Source organism: Mustela putorius, unplaced genomic scaffold (assembly GCF_011764305.1).
Source record: "Mustela putorius furo isolate JIRA1106 unplaced genomic scaffold, ASM1176430v1.1 tig00004007_pilon_pilon_pilon, whole genome shotgun sequence".
NCBI lineage: Eukaryota > Metazoa > Chordata > Mammalia > Carnivora > Mustelidae > Mustela > Mustela putorius.
This window is the reverse complement of record NW_025422145.1, coordinates 177,129-199,115: the sequence shown is the minus strand read 5'-3', so window position 1 is coordinate 199,115 and position 21,987 is coordinate 177,129. Positions and strand designations below refer to the sequence as shown.

At 42.9% G+C, this 21,987-nt stretch overlaps 1 protein-coding gene and 1 long non-coding RNA gene across 5 annotated transcripts in view; both read left to right on the top strand.

Moving 5' to 3' along the window:
• Positions 1–14,321, top strand: part of ACSM5 (acyl-CoA synthetase medium chain family member 5) — a 34,420-nt gene extending 20,099 nt beyond the window's left edge. For 3 of the 4 annotated variants that reach the window (XM_045072139.1, XM_013055118.2, XM_004750271.3), the window contains exons 8-14: positions 427–550; positions 1,137–1,217; positions 1,362–1,463; positions 10,848–10,975; positions 11,066–11,165; positions 12,980–13,099; positions 13,530–14,321. In XM_045072139.1, coding sequence (XP_044928074.1) covers positions 427–550; positions 1,137–1,217; positions 1,362–1,463; positions 10,848–10,975; positions 11,066–11,165; positions 12,980–13,099; positions 13,530–13,640 — 766 coding nt within the window. In that variant the 3' untranslated portion in view covers positions 13,641–14,321. The remainder of the gene's footprint in view (positions 1–426; positions 551–1,136; positions 1,218–1,361; positions 1,464–10,847; positions 10,976–11,065; positions 11,166–12,979; positions 13,100–13,529) is intronic. The other variant, XM_045072140.1, reaches the window with a different exon arrangement.
• A 68-nt stretch (positions 14,322–14,389) lies between these two features.
• On the top strand, positions 14,390–21,288 carry LOC123389728. Its single transcript, XR_006604380.1, has 3 exons — positions 14,390–16,289; positions 19,404–19,501; positions 21,187–21,288. It is a non-coding gene; the product is annotated as an uncharacterized LOC123389728 (long non-coding RNA).
• Positions 21,289–21,987: the final 699 nt, after the last annotated feature.

Genomic DNA, 21,987 nt, shown 5'->3' with positions numbered 1-21,987 from the left:
CTGAAGGCAGACACTTAACCAACTGAGCCACCCAGGTGCCCCATGTAATCGGTTTATCTTTTTTAACTAGGTGGTTGTTCTAACCAATTTATCATCATTTTGTTTTTGTTTTTGTTTTGTTTTTTTCATTTTGTTTTTAACTGATTTTGGCCAGTTCACGTTGAATTTGCTATGTTATACTAAAACCTACAATACAAGGTTCTGATTTTATTCCAAAATCAGATAAGATTGATTTTTTAAAAAATTTACCTGCCCATGAGGAATATGCCTACAAAGCCAGAGGATGGGGCACTTGGAATAGGTGATAAGAGCCTGGACTTTATCCTCCAGTGGCTTTAGATGTCTAGACCTGAGCAGTAATACTGGGGGTACAGTGTTGGGTGCAGGGATCCTGACACAGGCGGTCTTGTTTTCCACTTGAGAAAGGTACCAGTTTCAGAGCCTGAGGCACTGTTTGACTGGAGGAGAGGCACTGAATCCTGACGTGAGAGAGAAGTGGAAGAGCCATGTGGGCCTGGAACTGCACGAAGGCTATGGCCAGTCTGAAACAGTGAGTGCTAGTGGAGCCCGGGTCCCTGCCACAGGTCACCTCTACCCAAGCCCTCAGCCACCATCTCCATATGGTGGAGATGACCAGCTCTCAGAGCCTCTGCCTTCCCAGCTGCCACACCTGTCAGGGACTGCCCTGTCCCCTGGGAGAAGCTGATAACAGTTTTTTTTTTTTCCCTTTTGGCTGATAAAATGATTTCACAAGGACACCATAGCCAAGAAAACCTACTCTCGTGGCCTCGGGTACCATTTGTCTCCACCAGGACAGCCTCTTTCTGTCTCTGGTCAGACCCAAAGATCTTACCCAGTATTGCCCATAGCCATCTGGGCAGCAGAGAGTTGAAGGGTCAACTGAGTCTTTTGATTTAGTGACACATTTGGTTCTTTATGTGTCAGTGTCCAGTATAACATTCAATAAATGTTTGTTGACTATGGAAAGAAGAGAAGGGAGGAAGAAGGAAGGGAGAGAAAGAGTGAGTAGGAGAGGGAAGGAGAGGCAGGAGGGAGAGCGAGAGAAAAGCTGGGCACCAGGAAGGAGGAAGCTACAGGGATACATCTCCACCTTTCTGGAACTGCTTTCTCTCCAGGTTTTAATCTGTGCCAATCCAAAAGGCATGAAAATCAAGTCTGGATCCATGGGGAAAGCGTCCCCACCTTACGATGTGCAGGTAGGCAGCCTTGCCCAACTGTTGGTGAGGCTTGGTTCAAAGAGGAGAGCAAAATGCATGTCCTGGTTAGCGACAGCAGGCTCAGCTGCTGGGGTGGTCTGGCTGCACAGATATCCAGACACGGCCCTCTGATCTCTCTGCCAGATCGTGGATGATGAGGGCAACATCCTGCCTCCAGGACAAGAGGGGAATCTTGCTGTCCGAGTCAGGCCCACCCGCCCCTTCTGTTTCTTCAGTTGCTATTTGGTAAGTGGCAGGGAATGCCATTTTCACAGTGATTTCTGTGTGCTGAGCATTGTGTTCTGAGATTTATAAACACTTGTTTAACCCTTACAATAACTGCATGAGGTAGGTTGGCACTATTATTGATGAGGAAATGAGAAGATTGACTTATCCAATGTCAAGCAACTAGTGTGTCCAGGACATGGATTTAAGCACAGATATGTCTGAGAGTGCAAATTTATAACACAGGGGACACCCCATCATTTCAATGGTGACAATTTTTTTAAAAAGATTTTATTTCTTTATTTGTGAGAGAGGGAGAGGGAGCACAAGAAAGCACAAGCAGCGGGGAGTAGCAGGCAGAGGGGGAAGCAGACTCCCCACTGAGCAAGAAGCACGATGTGGGGCTGGGTCTCAGGATCCCGAGATCATGACTTGAACTGAAGGCAGTCACTTAACCACCTGAGCCACCCAGGTGCCCCTAACGATGAGAAAATTGAAGCTCAGAGAAGAGAAGGGACTTCACAAAAGTCAAACTGCAATTTGTATCAGAGCCTAGTTTCAGAATTCTTTTTATCTTAAGTCTTATGTGGAGAGGAGTCAGCTGGCAGAGCTTATTATGTCCAAGGACTCTAGTCTGAATTTCTATGATAATCCAGGAATGACCTCTCCCTCATGCCTGCTTCAGTGAGTGTTTATTATGGGCTTTGTTTTTGCCACACTCTCTCTGTAAATCTCTACTGACATGGTTTCAGCTTTGGTTGCACACTAGAAACACCTTGGAAGCTTCAAAGCACGACTGATACTCGGGCCCCACTGAGATCAAAGATGAGATCAGACTTTCCTATGATGTGGATTATGTGGAGCCGAAGTCAAGAACCATGGCTTTATTAGGGATTCCACCTGGTGTGTATATGATGCCATCGCTCAGCTACAGCACTGGAAGACACAGTGAAAATCAGTCCATTCGTTTTTAGAATGAATTTTTGTGGCTTTTCTATAACTACAAGAGAGATAGTCTTTCATCATATTTCATTTAAAGTCACAGAAACTTACCAGCCAGAATAAAATAAAGACAAAACAAAACAAAAAACCTGGGTGGCTCAGTTGGTTAAGTGACTGCCTTCAGCTCAGGTCATGATCCCAGAGTCCTGAGATCGAGTCCTGCATTGAGTCCTGCTCCATGGGGAGTCTGCTTCTCCCTCTGACCTTCTCCCCTCTCATGCTCTCTCTCTCAAATAAATAAATAAAATCTTTAAAAGACAAAACAAAACAAAATACCCAAACAGTAATGCAATAATACATTAAGCAGAGGTAATTTTAAAATTTTAATCTATTTCCTTATAATCATTTTTGTAGGCAATAGCAAATCCTTGACTTTTATTAATAATTTATTCATTCATTATTTATTGAGTGACTTCTTCATGCCACTAAGTCTACAGCAATGGGCAAGAACGACAAGCGTATAGGTCAGTGACTTTTGACACCTATATACACTTGTGTGACCACCACTGCTATCAAGATATAGAACCTTCTTGTCACCCCAGCAAGTTCCCTTGGGCTCTCTAACAGTCAATACCCAAGCCATCAGCTTTTGCTAAATTATTTGTTGTTGCTAATAGAATACTTTTGCCTTTTTAAAAAATAACTTTATGTAAATAGGATTATAAGTATTCATTTTTGTGTGTCTCGTTACTTTTTTTTAAAGATTTTATTTATTTATTTGACAGAGAGAGATCACAAGTAGGCAGAGGCAGGCAGAGAGGGAGGAGGAAGCAGGCTCCCTGCTGAGCAGAGAGCCGGATGCAGGGCTCGATCCCAGGACCCTGGGATCATGACCTGAGCCGAAGGCAGAGGCTTAACCCACTGAGCCACCCAGGCGCCCCTCGTTACTTTTTTAATAAGACATTTATCTATTTGACAGAGAGAGAGAAAGCACACAAGTAGGGATAGAGGCAGAGGCAGAGGGAGAGGGAGAAGCAAACTCCCCGCTGAGCAGAAAGCCTGACATAGGGCTTGATCCCAGGATCCTAAGATCAGGCCTAAGCCAAAGGCAGATGCTTATCTGACTGATCCACCCAGGCACCCCCTGGTTCTTTCTTTTAAATTCACTTTTTATTTTATTTTTTAACTTAAATTTTACTTAGTTAACATACAGTGCAGTATTGGTTTCCAGAGTAGAATTCAGTGATTCACCACTTACATACAGCACCCATTTCCTTTTTTTTTTTTTTTTTTTTAAAGATTTATTTATTTATTTGACAGAGAGAGATTACAAGTAGGCAGAGAGGCAGACAGAGAGAGAGAGGAGGAAGCAGGCTCCCTGCCGAGCAGAGAGCCCGATGCGGGACTCGATCCCAGGACCCTGAGATCATGACCTGAGCCAAAGGCAGCGGCTTAACCCACTGAGCCACCCAGGCGCCCCCAGCACCCATTTCCTTATCACAACAGAAGCCCTCCTTAACGCCCATCATCCCTCTAGCCTATCCCCCCTCTGCCTCTATCAACCCTAAGTTTATTCCCTATTGTTAAGAGTCATTTTAATGGCTTGTTTCCCTCTCCTTTTATTCTTTTCCCCCTTCCCTTATATTCATCTGTTACCTGTCTTAAATTCTACATATGAGTGAGATCATACATACTGTATGTCTTTTTCTTACTGACTTATTTCACTTAGCATAATACATTCTAGCTCCCTCCATATCATTGCAAATGGCAAGATTTCATTTTTTTGATGGCTGATAATATTCCATTATAAATACATACCATATATTCATGTATATCTAAATACATGGATATGGCATACACACACACACACACACACACACTCTCTACATCTTGTTTATCCATTCATCAGTTAGTGGACACTTGGGCTCTTTCCATAGTTTGGCTATTGTTGATAATTCTGCTATAAACATCAGGATGCATGTAACCCTTGAATCTGTATTTTTGTATCCTTTGGGTAAATACCTAGTAGCTCAATTATTGGATCATAGGATAGTTCTATTTTTAACTTTTTGAGGCACCTCCATACTGTTCTCCAGAGTGGCCTCACCAACTTTCATTCTCATTAGTGGTGTAAGAGTTTCCCTTTCTCCACATCCTGACCAACACCTGGTGTGTCCTGTGTTATTAATTTTAGCCATTCTGACAGATGTGTGTTATCTCATTGTGGTTTTGATTTGTATGTCCCTGATAATAGTGATGTTGAGCATCTTTTCATGTTTCTATTAGCTATCTGGATGTCTTCTTTGGAAAAGTATCTATTCATGTCTTCTGCGCATTTCTTAACTGGATTATTTGTTTTTTGCGTGTTGAGTTTGGTAAGTTCTTTACAGATTTTGGATACTAATGCTTTATCACATATGTCATTTGCCAATATCTTCTCCCATCCTGTAGGCTGCCTTTTAGTTTTGTTGATAGTTTCCTTCACTGTGCAGAAGCTTTTTATCCTGATGAAGTCCAAGTAGTTCATTTTTGCTTTTGTTTCCCTTCTTGGCATTGTGTCTAGTAAGAAATCACTACAGTTGAGTCCAAGAGGTTTCTGCCTGTGTTCACCTCTAGGATTTTGATGGTTTCCTGTCTGGCATTGAGGTCTTCCATCCATCTTGAATTTACTTTTGTGTATGGTGTAAGAAAATGGTCCAATTTCATTCTTCTGCTTATTGCTGTCCAGTTTTCCCAATGCCATTTGTTGAAGAGACTGTCTTTTTTCCATTAGAAATCCTTTCCTGCTCTATCAAAGATTAGTTGACCATATAGTTTTCAGTCCATTCCTGGGTTCCCTGTTCCATTTGTGTCTGTTTTTGTACCACTACTGTATTGTCTTGAGGACTAGAGCTTTCTAATATAGCTTGAAATCTGAAATTGTAACACCTCATTTTGTTTTTCTTTTTCAAGATTGCTTTGGCTATTTAAGGTGTTTTGTGGTTCCATACAAATTTTAGAATTGTTTGTTCTAGATCTGTGGCAAATTCTGTTGGTATTTTGATAGGGAATGCATTAAGTGTGTAGATTGCCTTGGGTAGTATAGACATTTTAACAGTGTTCTTCTAATTCATGAGCATGTAATGTTTTTCCATTTCTTTGTGTCCTCTTCAGTTTCTTTCATAAGTGTTCTATAGTTTGCAGACTCTTTAGTTAGGTTTATTCCTGGGTATCATACTGGTTTTGGTACAATTGCAAATGGGATTGATTCCTTGATTTATTTTTCTGCTGCTTTGTTATTGGTATATAGAAATGCAACAGGTTTCTGGACATTGATTTTACATCTTGCAACTTTGCTGAATTTGTGTGCAAATTCTAGCAATTTTTTGGTGGAGTTTTTCAGGTTTTCTGCATAGAGTATTATGTCATCTGCAGACAGAGAAAGTTTTATTTCTTCCTTGTCAGTTTGGATGCTTTTCATTTCTTTTTGTTGTCTGATTGCTGAGGCTAAGATGTTCAGTACTATGTTGACTAGTAATGGTGAGAGTGGACATCCTTGTCTTGTTCCTGACCACATGGGAAAGTTGTCAGTTTTTCTCCCATTAAAGATGATACTAGCTGTGGATCTTCCCATATATGGCCTTCATGATGTTGACGTATGTTCCATCTATCCCTAGTTTGTTAAGGGTTTTTATCAGGAAAGGATATTTGGATAAGATGCTTTTTCTGCATCTACTGATGATCATATTGTTCTTACTTTTTCTTTTATTAATGTGGTCTATCATGTTGATTGATTTGCACAAACTGAACTATTCCTGAAGCCCAGGGATAAATCCTACTTGATCATGATGAATAATTATTTTAATGTACTATTGAATTTGATTTGCTAGTATTTTATTGAAAATTTTTGCATTTATGTTCTTCAGGGATACTGGTCGGTAATTCTCCTTTTTTGTGGGGGTCTTTGTCTGGTTGAGCCACCCAAGTACCTCTCTTCTGCTGGCTTTAGGCTTTATTTGCTATTCCTTTTCTAGCTTCTTTAGGTGTAAGGTTAGGTTAAGTATTTGAGATTTTTCTTGCTTCTTGAGGTGGGTCTGTATTGCAGTATACTTCCCTCAAGGACCGCCTTTGCTGCATCCCAAATTTGGTGTGTTTTTATTTTCATTCACTTCCCTGTGTTTTTTAATTTCTTTTTTAACTTCCTGATTAACCCATTTATTCTTTTCTTATTTTTAGATTTTATTTATTTATTTGTCAGAGAAAGAGCAAGCACAAGTGGGGAGGAGCGGCAGGCAGAGGGAGAAGCAGGTTCCCTGCCAAGCAAGGAGCTTGATGTGGGACTCCATCCCAGGACCCTGGGATTATGACCTGAGCTGAAAGCAGGCACTTAACTGACTCAGCCACCAGGCATCCCCCATTCATTCTTTAACCTCCATGTACTTGTGGTCTTTGCAAATTTTTTCTTATGATTGATTTCAAGTTTTGTAGTGTTGCAGTCAGAAAATAGGCATGGTATGATCTCAGCCTTTCTGTACTTGTTGAGGGCTTATTTGTCTCTAGTATAGGATCTATTCTGGAGAATGTCCCATGTGCACTTGCAAAGAATGTGTATTCTGCTCCTTTACGATGAAATGCTCTCAATATATCTGTTAAGTCCATCTGGTCCAGTGTGACATTCAAAGCCATTGTTTGCTTGTTTAATTTCTGCATAGATGACCTGTCCATTGCTGTAAGTGGGGTCTTAAAGTTCCCTACTAGTATTGTATTATTATCGCTGAGATTATTTATGTTTGTTATTAATTGTTTTATATATTTGGGTGCTCCTATGTTGGGGGCATAAATATTCACAATTGTTAGATCTTCTTGTTGGCTAGATCACTTAATTATGATAAAATGCCCTTCTTCATCTCTTATTATAGTCTTTGTTTAAAATCTTGTTTGCCAGGGTGCCTGGATGGCTCAGTCAGTTAAGCAGCTGCCTTCCACTCAGGTCATGACCCCAGAGCCCTGGAACTGAGCCTTGTTTTGAGCTCCCAGCTCAGCGGGGAGTTGGCTTCTCCTTCTGCCTCTCTTCCTTGCTCATTATCTCTCTCTCTCTCTCTCTCTCTCTCAATTAAATAAATAAAATCTTTTTAAAAAAATCTAGTTTGATAGAAGTATGGTTGCTCTGGCTTTTTTTTTTTTTTTTGACATCCATTAGCTTGATAAATGGTTCTCCATCCTCCACTTTCAATCTGCAGATGTCTTTGGGTCTAGTCTCTCATAGGCAGCATATAGATGGGTCTTATTTTTTTATCCATCCTGATACCCTATGCCTTTTCGTTATAGAGCATTTAGTCCATTTACATTCAGAGTCATTAGTAAAAGATACCAATTTAGTGCGATTTTGTTATCTGTAGATTGGTGTTTCTGGTGATGTTCTCTGGTCCTTTCTAGTCTTTGTTGCTTTTGGTCTTTTTTTCTCCAAGCAAAGAGTCCCCCTTAAAATTTCTTGCAGGGGTTTAGTGGTCACAAGCTACTTTAGTTTCTGTTTGTCTAGGATATTCTTTATCTCTCCTGCTCTGAATGATAGTCTTATTGGATAAAGAATACTTGGCTGCATATTTTTTTCTGTTCAGCATGGTGAATATATTCTTGCAGTCCTTTTTGTCCTGCCATATTTTGGTGGTCAGATCTGCCAAGAACCTAGCTTAGGTTCTGTCTTCCCTTCTAGCTTAAGGACCCCTTGTCCCTTGCAGCTTTCAGGATTCTTTCCTTGTCTGTGCATTTTGTGAATTTGGCTATGATATGCCTTGGTGGTTGTCGGTTTTTGTTGAATTGAATGGGAGTTCTCTGTGCTTCTTGGATTTTGATATCTGTGTCCTTCCTCAGATTAGGGAGGTTTTCAGCTATAATTTGTCTGAATAAACCTTCTGCCCTTTTTTTCCTCTGTCTTCATCTTCTGGGATTCCTATGATATGAATGTTACAATGTTTTAATAAGTCACTGAGTTCCCTAAATCTGCCTCCATGGTCCATCACCTTTCTTACCCTCTTTTTTTCAACTCATTATTTTCCTTAATTTTGTCTACTGTATCACTGATTCAGCCCTCTGATTCATCCATCCTCCTTTTTATGGCCTCTATCTGGAATTGCATCTCAGTTACAACATTTTAAATTTCGGTCTAACAGATTTTAGTTCTGTTATCTCTGGAGTAAGGGATTCTCTAGGATCTTGTATGCCTTTTTCAAGCCCAGCTAGTATCCTTTTAATTGTTGTTTTAAATTCTAGTTCAGACATCTTACTTATATCTATATTGATTAAATCCCTGTCCATGAGTTCTACCTCCTGTTCTTTCTTTTGGGGTGAATTTCTCCAGCTCGCCATTCTGTCCAGAAATGAAAAGAAGAGAGAAAAAGAAAAAAGAAAACAACAAAACAAAACAAAAAAACTAGATCCTGGGTGTTTCTTGGTCTGCTTATTAAAAGAATCTAGATCCCAAAATAAGAAAGAAGAAAAATACAATGAAAGTAAACAAAAAAATAGTATATATGTAGTATATATGAAAACAAAAATTTTAGACATTAATAAATTTTTTAAAATAATTGAAAAAATAAGAAAATAAATGAAAAAAATTTAAAAATAAAGAATAAAAGTACAAAGGAGTCTAGACACTATTTTCCCTTAGAGCTGAAGCTTTGCAACCCTCTATGATCAGTAGACTTTGTGTGAGTGAGTTGTTTGTGCAGGACTTCTGGGGGAGAGGCCTGTTGCACTGATTCTCAGATGGACTTGCCTTAGTGCATATGGGCCTCCAGATTGCAAATGGGAGGCAGGGGTTGGTGTTAGAGGCTCTGGACTCCACCAGGTGGTGCTCTTTTTCTCCCTGAAGCCTTTCAGTGATGATGCATAGAGTGACTAGGACAGCCCCCCACCTTCTAGTCCTGCAGTTGAAAGTTCATGCCCCCCCACTCTTCAGTGAGCCCTCACGGAAGAGCAGTTACTCTTGTATCCCTGGTTTCCATCAGAACCCTACATTTACCCTGCCTGTCTCTGAGAATTTTGTTTTTTTTGTTTTTTTTTTCTAAATCTCTGGCGCACAACTGAATTTCAAAACTCCTACATTTTAGGGACTCCTGCAGGTCAGACTGTGCTGTTCTCCCTGGAGCACTGGGGAGGAGGGTGAGGGGGTGTCTCCCTATGCTTCTGCTGTTTGCCAGGCCTGTACTAGGAAAGCGGTCACAGTTTCATAGTTATCAGAGCGATTCACAGTTTATGGCAAAACAGAGCAGAAAGCCAGCACCTGCACTGGCTGTTTTCAGCCACCTTCTACGCTCCTGTGCCTGGAAACAATGCAGCACTTAGGTGCCATCTGTCCTTCTTGTGACCAGGGGATCCTGAGAGACCATGTGAGTTCTGCCCTGCTTTGCCACCTGAGCACCTTTAAGCCAGGCACATATCCATGGTAGCAGACTTCTAAAAGTTCCAGTTTTGTGCCTTGCTGCTTATAATGCTTTGTGGTAGCCTCCACCTGTGGGTTCCCTCCCTGCCACTGGATCCACAGCTCTGTCTCCCCAAGTTCAAGTCTTTGCATCTCCTACCTACCAAAAGGTAGTCACTTTTCTACTTGTAGACTGGAGTTTTTCTTCTCTCAGAACTCCGATTGATTTCTCAGGTGTTCAGAGTGTTTGGATTACTATCTAGCTATATCTGAGGGGCGAGACAAACTTGAGGTTCCCCTGATCCCCCACCATCTTAACTCCTTGTCTGCTTTCATTTACTCAGCATAATGGTTTTGAGACATACCTGGATAGTTGCACGCAGCTGTAATTTTGTTTTTGTTTGTTTGTTTCAAGTAGCTTCTTTAAAGTTTTGAGAATCAGAGTTTGATTAGCTTTTCGTCTTTCCTCGACTCTTGCCTTTTGGCCAACTGCTCTCTTCCTACCTTCAAGGATTCCTGAGCACAAAGAATATCAGTATGTTCTTTTATCTTAAAAAATAGAGCCAGTGACCCTGTGTCCACTGTCCTACATTTAACTATGCTTTCTTGGACCCTTCCAAGGAATGGTAGCAAGTGGCTGTCCTTAACCATTTCCGGGCATCTCCTTCTATTTAAGAGAGAGAAAGTGTAGGGGCGCCTGGGTGGCTCAGTGGGTTAAGCCGCTGCCTTCGGCTCAGGTCATGATCTCAGGGTCCTGGGATCGAGTCCCACATCGGGCTCTCTGCTCAGCAGGGTGCCTGCTTCCTCCTCTCTCTCTGCCTGCCTCTCTGCCTACTTGTGATCTCTCTCTGTCAAATAAATAAAATCTTTAAAAAAAAAAAAAAAAAAAAGAGAGAGAAAGTGTATAAATTCACAACTCCTAGTCCAGTGGGAAATTCTGGCCTGCATGGTCTTTGGGAACTGCTTTTATAGGTCCCCAGCCTCCTGCATGGGCCTGTGAAGGCCAGAGCTGGCTTGAGTTGCTGTTCGAAGATGGCCCTTCATGTGTTTACTTTGTCTTCCAGAACAATCCTGAGAAGACAGAGGCATCAGAACGAGGGGACTTCTACATCACGGGGGACCGAGCCCACAAGGACAAGGATGGCTACTTTTGGTTCTCGGGAAGAAATGACGATGTGATTAATTCCTCAAGGTCAAGCTGTCTGCTCTTTCCTTCTCCCTTTGAAGCTTTGTGTGTGTGTGTGGGGGGGGTCACTTGGAAGAGTTTGTTTTTCTCTTCCAGCTACCGGATTGGGCCCGTTGAAGTGGAAAATGCCCTTGCTGAGCACCCTGCTGTTCTGGAGGCTGCAGTGGTCAGCAGTCCGGACCCCATCAGAGGGGAGGTAACAGTCCAGCCAAGAACATTGCCTCCTGGTTCTTTACCTGTTCGCACCCAGCAGAGTGAGCTGGAAGACCCACATTCCCCCCTATCTCACTCCACATGGGTACTACAAAGTCTGAAATGCCACACATTCCTTTCGGTTAAGCATTAATGTCATGTCTTTAGAGGCCAACTCTTGAGAGGGACACGAGGAGAGGATACCATCACTTTCGTGTCAAATGGACCTGGAACTGGGTCCAAAAGAGGTGGACGTTAGACAGGAGAGCTTGGCAGTGGATTCAGTCTCTGTCATTTGTCCTGGCCGATGTAGAGCCCTTTCCCATTTGCAGATGAGGATATAACAAGCACACATGGCTGCTGACAGTGCTAACCTGAGAGGAATATCCATCTTAAGGGATGACAGAATAAGTATCCAGCATGACCCTGCTGTATCAGAAGCGTGAGCCAAATTTAATAAGCTGACCTCTCCCAGGAGAAATGCAAATTCCTTCCCATCGGTCTCAGAGAAGTAGACAGAGTGGGAGAAATGAAGCTTTTCACTGGCAAATCCAACATATCCCTACAGTATAGTGTAGTTACCTTACGAAAGTTAGTACGACATCAGGCTATGTGTGTTCTCAGAAGCACCAGGGCAAAGGAGTGGGTCTCTAAGTCAGGGCCCTAGACTACTCACAGCTGCATCATCTGGGATTCTTGTTTAAAATACAGATTTCTAGACCTCAAGTCAGTCTTGCTGAATGAGAGTGATTGAGGATGCAGCCCAGGCCTTCTTCATTTTGACTAGAAGCCCCTATCCAAGTGATTCTGATGCCTGTTAAAATTTGAGGCCAATGATTTAGAATAAGGGAGGTCGGAGCCCCATATATGTTCTGGAGAAATCACACCTGGAAAAGTATACCTTGCATTGTATATCGCAAGTTAGCTTGGGTTGTGACAGATGGGTGTGTGTGGTTAATCTGCATATACTCAGAATGGAGCCTGGTGCATTGAAAGTAGTCAGAACATGTTTAATAGTTTTAACAGTCAGAGAGAGCCTTTCCCAATCACCAGATCTATCTGAACATGAAATGTAGTGAGATGCCTGCTTTTGGGAAGCATGCAAGGATGGTGAACCCCCACCTAACAGGGCTTGGGATGGTGAACCCCCACCTTGACAGAGCTATATGCTGGGGTGGGTTAGCAACCTACTGGCCTTTGACCTCTTCCACTCCTATCAGAAACCATGTGTCAGGTTGCAGTGTGTCAGGACTCTTCCTTCTTAATGGGAGGCAGCCTGCTAAGAAAGGCTCAGGCAGTAACAGCCAAGGTAACAGAATGTCCCTCAGGACATGTGGCATGGAAGCTGTGCAGCAAAATGTTTGCTGGCTGGAAACACGTATACATGCAGGCTCAGAAATACCCACTTCCCCTCAGTGCATTATTCCCAGTCCTGCATGTCCAAATCTCTGCCAGGTACTTTTCCAGTCACAGAGACTTGGAAGTAAGGGACCCTGGGGAAATTGTGAAGCTTCTCTTTCCACAGAGTATTTGCATCAGAAAAGAAGCCCCTTGGCTGCTTACAGTATTATTTTAGGAAAGAGAAGCAGTTTGGGCAACAGGTAGGATCCAGGAATCAGTCTACAAAAGTCAGTGCTTCCAATAGTTGGTCCTGGAATGGAGACAATAGGGGAAAAAAATGATGTTGTCCATTTTTCTGGCTGAGCCAGAGGCGCTGGCAGAACTTTCATGCTTGGCTGGCAAAAGGAGAAATAAGTTGTTATAAAGGGATTGATTCTTTCTGGTTTTGGAGGGTTTGTTTTTGTTTTCTTCTGGCAGGTGGTGAAGGCCTTTATTGTCCTTTCTCCATCTTACTCCTCTCAAGATCCTGAGAAACTAACTCAGGAGCTCCAGGAGCATGTGAAAAGGGTGACTGCTCCATACAAGTATCCCAGGAAGGTAAACATCAGGGGTTCTAGGGCTTGAGGAGCTGAGAAATCACCTGAGCACACACTGCATCTGCTCTCAGTCAGGGCCAAGCCCCAGGGGGTGAGGGGTGTGGGTGATGAAGGTACAAATAACAGAGCTTCTCCTTCAGCCTTTTCTCCCTGTTTCCTCACTGGGCCCACCCCAAACCAGTTTGTTCCTACTCTAAGAAGTGACAGACATCAGATTCAGGGGGGTGGGAGAATGGGGGTGTGGAGGGGCGGGGCTGAATCTCTGTGGGCAAGATCATGTGCCCCAGACCCTGGCCATTTTGGTCATTGCCATTTAGAGAAAACTATGAGTCATGGACACTTTCAACAAAGTGGCAGAGGGTAATGATTCTTTCAGGTCAGAAGTCCTTCTAGGAAATGATTTCAAACTGTTTTTGTTTTATGGTCACTAGGTGGCCTTTGTTTCAGAACTGCCCAAGACGGTTTCTGGAAAGATCCAAAGGAATAAATTGAGAATCCAAGAGTGGGGGGAGATGAGAGGCAACCCCCGAAAGGCCCCATAGGCCTCTGAAACTTTAAGAGGAACTGATGGGATCACTGGTTAGCCCTTGTCTGGGGCATCATCCCTTCAACACTGTGAACATCGAAGACTTTCAGTTACAAATGAGCAGGACCCTGGAAGAGAGCAGAAGAATGTCACTAACCCAGATGCACAGCCCCTGCCAGCCTAGTGTATGTTTGATGGCTTGACTTCCCCCTCCTCTGTCTGAAGGCATCCTCAGCAGCTGCCCACTGTCTTATTTCCAGCTGATCCTCTGAGGACAGGTCGCCATAAAGTCAGGGCTCCTGTGATCTCGAATTCACTGCTCGTGGGGAATCACCACTTGACCCTTTTGATAAAGCCGTTTGGTAATCATATCCAGGGACATGAAAAATTGGTCCTACCCTTTCATCTGGAAAGTCCTTCTTCAGTAATTACTGCAAAATAAAGGATTCAAGGATACGTACTGGAGCATTGTTTATAACTATAACAACAACAACAAAGAAAAAAAAAAAACAATGTCCAGCCAGTAGGACAATGACTAAGTTGTAGTAGCTTAACTCAGTAACGTATTATGTGACCTTTAAAAATAGGTCTTGGGGCATACTTGAACTAAATTAAGTTTAAATCAGAATAAAAATAATAGGGACGCCTGGGTGGCTCAGTTGGTTGAGTCTTCGGCTCGGGTCATGATCCCAGTGTTCTGGGATCAAGTCCCACATCGGGCTCCTTGCTCGGCGGGGAGTCTGCTTCTCCCTCTGCCTCTGTCTGCCTGTGTTCGTTCTCTCTCCCTCTATCTCTCTGACAAAAAAAAAAAAAGAATAAAAATAATATATGTGTAGTGGAGAACCATAACTTTGAATGGTAAAGGAAAAACTATGGAAAAAAAGCCTGAAAAGAAATACTTATGTTAAAACAAGTATTCCTGGGGATTGAAAATAGTGGTTGATATTTTTTTTTCTTTCCTCTGTGTTTCTCTATTTTCCAAGATTTCTCAGTAAGTATGTATAACTATTATAATGAAAAAAGTATCTTAAAGAAACGATTCCCCCAAATCACACTCTGCCTCCAACAATCATCTGCTGAAGACTAGTGTATTATGTTGTGCCCATCACAAAAGATGCAAGGACCCAAAACCACATCTCAGGCCCTGAAACGGAAAGAAGTAGCTCTGGGCCTCTGACACCAGCCATGCAGAGATGAAGCAGATGGAAACTCAACGTGATCTTCAGTGCCACTTAGCCAACCTGCGGGACCTCCATTCAGCCACCAATCAATATTTATTGAGCACCTACTCAGTGCTGGGCTCCGGAAATATAACAATAAGCAAAAGTCAACCCAGTCAGTACCTGTATTAATCTGTTTGGGCTGCCATGACAAAGTACCATAGACTGGGAGGCTTTAACAAGAGAAATTTATTTCCTTGGTTCTTGAGGCTGGAAGTCCAAGATCATGGTGTCAGTGGGGTTAGTTTAATTCTGAGGCTTCTCTCCTTGGTTTGTAGACAGCCGTCTTCTGTGTCCTCACATGATCTTTCCTCCCGTCTCCTGTCTGTCTCCTGATCTCCTCTTATAAGAACACCACTCAGGTTGGATGAGGGCCTGAGGACCTCACTGTAACTTAAGCACTTCTTCAAAGGCCCCATCTCCAAATTCCAACCACATATTGAGGTACTGGGGATTAGGACATTAGCATAGGAATCTGAGGCTGGGCTGAACCATTCTGGGCTGAACCATTCTGTCCTTCTCCAGCTGTAATCAGAGAGGTCCTTTGTCCAGACTTCAGTCAGCATAAGCCTGAAGGGTGGGTGATGATGAAGGGTGGTAGCAGGGTGTGGGGAGGCCCGCCCACCCTCACCCCTTCCTGTCCACCCTCCTCAATTCTGCCTCAAACCCCCTCTGCACCCCCTGATGCACTTGACCAACCCCCACCCCTGCCAAGCTAACTCTTCACAGTTGCCTCAGCCGAGCTCAGCTTTGAAAGGAAAAAGGCCAAACTCCCAGAGGCTGCTGAAAGGTTGGGAGCCAGGCACCAGCAATCCACACCTCCCCACCAGCAGCCCCAGCCCTAGAAGTCAAGAGCGGCTACCATCCCTCTATTGACAACCTGGCACTGTGCTACATGCTCTGCTGAGGTCCTTTCACTCTCTTATTCCCCACCTTCACTCCTCCCATGCTGCCTTTGGGATTGTGACTCTCTCCACACGCCATCTGCGCTGTAAATCAAATCCTCTTTAAAAGAAAGTACCCCTGGGGATAAAAATATATGTTTATAAAAAATAAAAAATTAAAATTAAAAAAAAAAAGAAAATACTAATTTAAAAAATGATACATGAAAAAAAAAAAAAAGAAAGCATCTTTGCCCTAAGCAATATATACATGCATTAGAAGATGAGTCTGACGTTCTGTTCATTTTCTTTCTTTTTTTTTTTGCCAGTATGCACCAAAAGAACCATGAACGTGAACGCTGCTCAACCAAAATCACCTTGCAAAACCCACATTGGGGAAAACAGAACCAACCCATTTCTCACTCAAATCCTGAGAAGAAGGCATTAGGCTCTCTCCACTTGACAGATGGAAAGACTGAAGCTGGGGATACCTTGCATAGCAGCCCCTCCCTGGGTCTCCACCCCTCTCCAGTCTCTGCCAGGACCCCTGCCCACTACTCTCAGGTTCCTATCTCTTTCTCCTTCTCACACTTTTCACCCCATTCCTTTCCCTCTTTTGGTAAGTTTTTATTTAATTCCAGGAAGTTGACATGCAGTGTCGTATTCTTTTCAGGTTTGCAATATAGTGATTCAGCACTTGCCTGCCGCACCCCGTGTTCATTTACCACATGTGTCCTCAATCCCCATTACCTGTCTCACCCCTTCCCCACCCCCCACCTCCCCTCTGGTAACCCATCAGTGTGCTCTCTGTAGTTAAGGATGTGTTTCTTGGTTTATTTTTCTCTCTTTTCCTTTGCTTCTTTGTTTCATTTCTTAAATTCCACATATGAGTGCAATCTGTGGTATTTGTCTTTCTCTGAACGACTTATTTCACTTTAGCATGATACTTCCTAGCTGTATCCATGTCATTGCGAATGGCAAGATTTCATTCGTTTTTATGGCTGAATAATATTCCACTCTATGAACACATCTTTATCCATCTAGCTGTGGATACTTGGGCTGCTTCCATGTCTTGGCTGTTGTAAAAATGCTGCTATCCATATAGGGAGGCATGTATCCCTTTGAAAGAGTGTTGTTGTATTCCTTGGGTAAATACTCAGTAGTGTGGTTGCTGGTTCCTAAGGTAGATTTATTTTTAAATTTTTGAAGAAACTCCATACTGTTTTCCACAGTGGCTGCACCAGTTTGCATTCCTATTAACAGCACGGGAAGGTTCCTTTACCTTTTTCTCCCCGTCCTCACCAACACCTATTGTTTCTTGTGTTGTTGATTTTAGCCATTCTAATGGGTGTGAGGGATATCTCATTACAGTTTTGATCTGCATTTCCCTGATAAGTGGTGATGAGCGTGTATTTTTTGGCCATCTGTATGTCTTCTTTGGAGAAATGTCTGTTCATGTCTTTTTTTTTTAATTGGATTATTTTTTTTAATTTTTAATTGGATTATTTATTTTTTGGGTGTTGATTTGTTTGAGTTCTTTATGTATTTTTGGTAATAACCCTTTTTTTGGTATGTCATTTGCCAATATCTTCTCCCATTCAGTTGGTTCTCTTTTAGTTTTTTTGTTTCCTTTGCTGGGCAGAAGCTTTTTATTTTGATGTAATCTCAATAGGTTACTTTTGCTTTTGTTTCCCTTGCCTCAGGAGACATATCTAAAAAAAGCTGCAACAGCTGATGTCAGAGAGGTTATTACCTGTGTTCTCTTCTAGGATTTTTATGGTTTCAGGTTTCACATTTGGGTTTCTGATCCACTTTTGAATTTATTTTTGTGTGTGGTGTAAGGAGGTGGTCCCTTTGTTCACCCACTTTGCCTCTTCCTGGCCTGAGGGCTCAGTGGTACTAAGGCTCAGCTTTTAAGTCTTCTTTTGCAAAGCTTTCCCTTCTGCCCATCTCAGGGATCTTTTTGAGGGATCCCAGTATACCCTACCTAACCATATGGTGGCAGCAATAATGGAGATGCTAAGTAGGCTGGGGTTGATGGCCTACAGTCAGACAGTAGCTTTGTATTTTTTTTCCTCCTGCCGCTGATATTCAGACCCACTATGTCCACTTTCTCTTCCTCACCCAGAGGATTGTATGCCCTTGGATATACTCCTTATCTTTTTGTTCCTTCTTATACCTCATTTTCAAGCATTAAAATATTTAGTCCAATTTAAATCTAAACTGAAATCCAACTTAGAGCTATCTCTTTTTCCCTAGCCCAGGCTTACCCAGGGTGTGTGTGGTTATTTTTTCTTACTTCTGCAGTCTGTTGGTCTTAGTAGCCCTTACTCATTTACTGTAATGTTTATTGAGTACCTACTGCGTGCTAGATACAGTTCCAAGTTCTTGAGCTAAATAACCGCCAAAACAGGCAAAGATCTTCTTCCTCATGTGTTTTAGATTCTAATGGAAGGAGATACAGGCAAAAAAAAAAATAATAATGAATAAGTAAATTCTATAGTGTGTTAGAATGTGATGAGTTTTCAAGAAAAAGTAACTCTCTCTTCAAGAGGGAAGTGAGATCTCTCTTCCCTCCCCGACCCCTGGGCAGTATTACTTTTTCTTGAAAACTCATCACTTTCCATGTCATTAGCTACCTTGCCTCCAAACTGGGAGAGATCTGTATCAGTCACATTTGTGACCATCTGAGAACAGCAGTCAATAAGTATCTGTTGACTAATTGGCAAAACCAGATGTTTGCAGGGAATATGGTATTCTGCTTATCTGGGGAAAATTGGCTCCAGAACTTCCAAACCAGATAGGTCTGTTGGTCATTTTGCCCCTATTTCTGGGAGGATAAATTACTTTTTCTTGAGCTTCCTTCCACTTGTGGGACCCTAATTATGATTCCAGGACCACAACCCTCATTCTCCAAATCTGCTGCATCAGAGATTGGGGGTGATCTCTGGGATCTCTAGGTGATCAATAGGAATGGTTAGTGACTCCCAGACCCTCTGTACATACGGGTGTGTGGAGTCCAAACACTGTTCTCCAAGTCTCCTATTCTAGTCTTGCTATAATTTGCTGAGTGTTTTACTATATGAGAATGCATTTTTTAAGAAAAACTTTTACTTACTACTTTTTTGAAAAAGTAAATGTAGCTGGGGTAAAGGTGTGCAAGGGCACCCGGCTCTTGGGGTCTCAAACAGATCAGGTTCAGACACCCACTGCTGATAAAATCCAAAGGTAGAGAGACAAGTGGTGGTAAATGAGAAAGGAATTTATTTCAGTGAGGCCAACACCAGCAAAACAGCAGACTAGCATCTCAAAGTCTCCAAAGTGTTGAAAATAGTTCCAGGCTTATATAAAGAAAATGTGGGACAAAGGTCATTGAGTATGGGGTGGGGTGGGGGGTGGAGTAAAGGTCAGGTGGAACATTGCCTTGAAGTCAGTCACACAGGGTCTTGCTACATCAGGGCAGTCGTTACTATTGCTTGAGGGGTAGTTTCTGTTCAGTCAGGAGGTACTTTGCCCACAGGGTCTTTTGCCTGAGTCAAAAGGTAATCTGGAAAGAAGAGTTTAATTTGTTAGAAAGTACAGACTGAGGTCAAAGTGCAGGTGGTTGAAGTCCTCTTTGATAAGTAAAAATTTAATTTGAGTTATGTCTGTTTAAGTCAAACTTGCTCCTTTCTCCAGAAGCAACTGAGGTGACTGGTTTCTAGCACTCCCTACCAGCAATCAAGTCCAATCCTCACACGTCTGAATGGTCTCCTAGGACTAGCCCCCATTTTCAAGTAAGAAGACTGAAATTCCGGGCAGGAGTAACAACTTCTTTAAGAGCACACAGCTCAGGGGCGTCTGGGTGGCTGAGTGGGTTAAACCTCTGCCTTCAGCCTGGGATCGAGCCCCGCATCAGGCTCTCTGCTCATCAGGGAGCCTGCTTCCTCCCTTTCTCTACCTGCCTCTCTGCCTACTTGTAATCTCTCTTTCTGTCAAATAAATAAGTAAAATCTTAAAAAAAAAAAAAAAAAAAGACTGGGAGAACACACAGCTCATTAACAGGGGAAGCCAAATTCAAATCCAGACAGACTTCATGTTCTTGGTCCTTAACCATGAACTTCTATAGCTTCTATATAGCTGTACTGTGTAGTCATGGATAAAGATGCTGATAATCACAGGAGCTGAAGAACCAGAGGGTATTTGCACAAGGAAGAGGGTGTCACTAGCACAGGAGAAAGGAAAATCCAGACTTCAGAAGAGAGCTCTGTAAGGCAGGGAGAGTAGCAGTGAGCAGGAATGCATGGGATGGGGTAAAGTCGGTACCCCTTCCCCAGACCAGGGAAGTAAATGAGGCAGAGGTGAACAACTTCGATGTTTCTAATAGGTGCCCAAGAAAGAATGCAATGGGAAGTGTAGTTGATCATTTGGGACTCCTCGTAGACCAGGAGAAAGGCTGGTAAGGTAGATCCCTTATTTCCACCAGATATCTATGGAAAATGTCATCTCCCTTTCCCAAGCAGATAGAACTATTTCTTAAAGTCCTCTAACAGAGCCTTAGAGAAGGACAGCAACTCAGGTACCTAATTCTGCAGGATTTAGGTCTCTGCTGGGGTCCTGTTTTCCTCCCCTCCATGGCAAAGTGATCAAAGTAAAAGAAGTGACTGAACAGAAGGGAAAGGGCTGTTCAGCTCATTTCCTGTTTCTGGTGCCTGAAGCCCCATTGTAGGTAATTGGTGAGAGGGCAGAGAACAGCAACAACAAGAGGTATTTAGGGCAGACACTGGGGAGGACTTTCTGGAAGAGAAGAGACTCCTGACTGTGATTCTGAGATTTTTAGGAATAGCTATTGCAGGGGTATTTAAGAAGGGACAAAAATCTTCAGGGCCAGAGGTGCTAGGTGGTAGAGTTCCATGAATTTTCCTGGGGTAGAAGAGGAGTTCTTCCCAGGATATGACTGCTGCTCAACATAAACAGGTTTTTCAAGCCACATCATTTCTAGGTTGCCCAGAGAAAAGCATAAAAAGGGACTAGATTGCTTTTAGTACCTTCTCTAGGTCTATCTCTCCAGACTCCCACCTTCAATCCTGGCTTCTTGGGTCTTTAAGCCCTCTAACTTCTTCAAATGTCTCCTGATGTGGGTCTCTGGCATTTGTACCCTCAGTGATGAGTCATTGCTCAGTAACTAGCACCCTAATCTTGTCCATTTCCAAGACTCATTTTTCCAACAGAGACTTCTGCATTTAGGGAGCCCCAATCCCTGTTGGTCATGGGGGCCTTTTTAGCATATGAACCACTGATGGTCAGCACCTCAGAGGACTAGCTCTCTGAGTAGATCCTTGGGGTGCATAATGGCCAGAGTGAGAGCAGAAAGGCAAGCTCTGTGGCATTGGGGTACTCTTTCCATCTGAGAGAATATAGGATCTCAGGTGACCTGTAATGTCAGAAGTCCCTTATTCAGCTGCAATATTTTTTCTCTTAGGTTAGTGTTTCTGGAAGACAGGTTGTCTCAGAGGCTGAGAGCCCTCTGCTTTCCAGCTCTTGTCTTTCCACCCTGGATGATCCAGATGCCAGTCACCAACTTGGGCAGGTGAGAGCCATTCTACTGGGAGATTAGCATTCTAGGCGTGGGTCTGGGATTGGTTAGCTGTGTGACCTTAAGGAATTATTGTCCCACTCTAGGCTTTCATATTAACTCCTTGATGACCTGGGAAGGTCTTTGTTTTTCTGATCCTATGGGCCAAACAAACTACAGAAGAGCTAATATTTATTGAGTGGACAACACAATATAGGTGGAGTGGGATAATTTGCAGAGACAGAGAATATTAGGTGCCCAGATTTGGACAAAGTATGTTTGATGTGAATGACAGATATCCAAGGGGAGAGGTCAAGCAGATTGGGATGCAACAGAGAGATCCAGGCTGGAGACACATGTGAGGGTCATTTGCAAGGAAGCTGGGGTCCTAGCTACTGTACTGGGTGAGACCTTGTATGGGCTGAGTGTAGATAAAGGAGATGAGGCAGAATCATCAAAAGAGAAAGTGAAGAAGGGGTTGAAGGAGGTGAAAGAACAGACATCAAGCCCATGGAAGTTCTGTTTCTCTTTCCCTGGTTGGAGCTAGAACTTGCTGTCAGTCCTGAGCATAAATCTCCTCTTTGCTCCCTGAACTAAAAGAACTGTCTCTGCTGCTTCCCCTCCCCCCCACCCCTACAAGGCTCTGGGACTGTGCATTCCATAAACACAACAGGGAGGACTGCTATCACCCCATGTAAGACCCTGGAA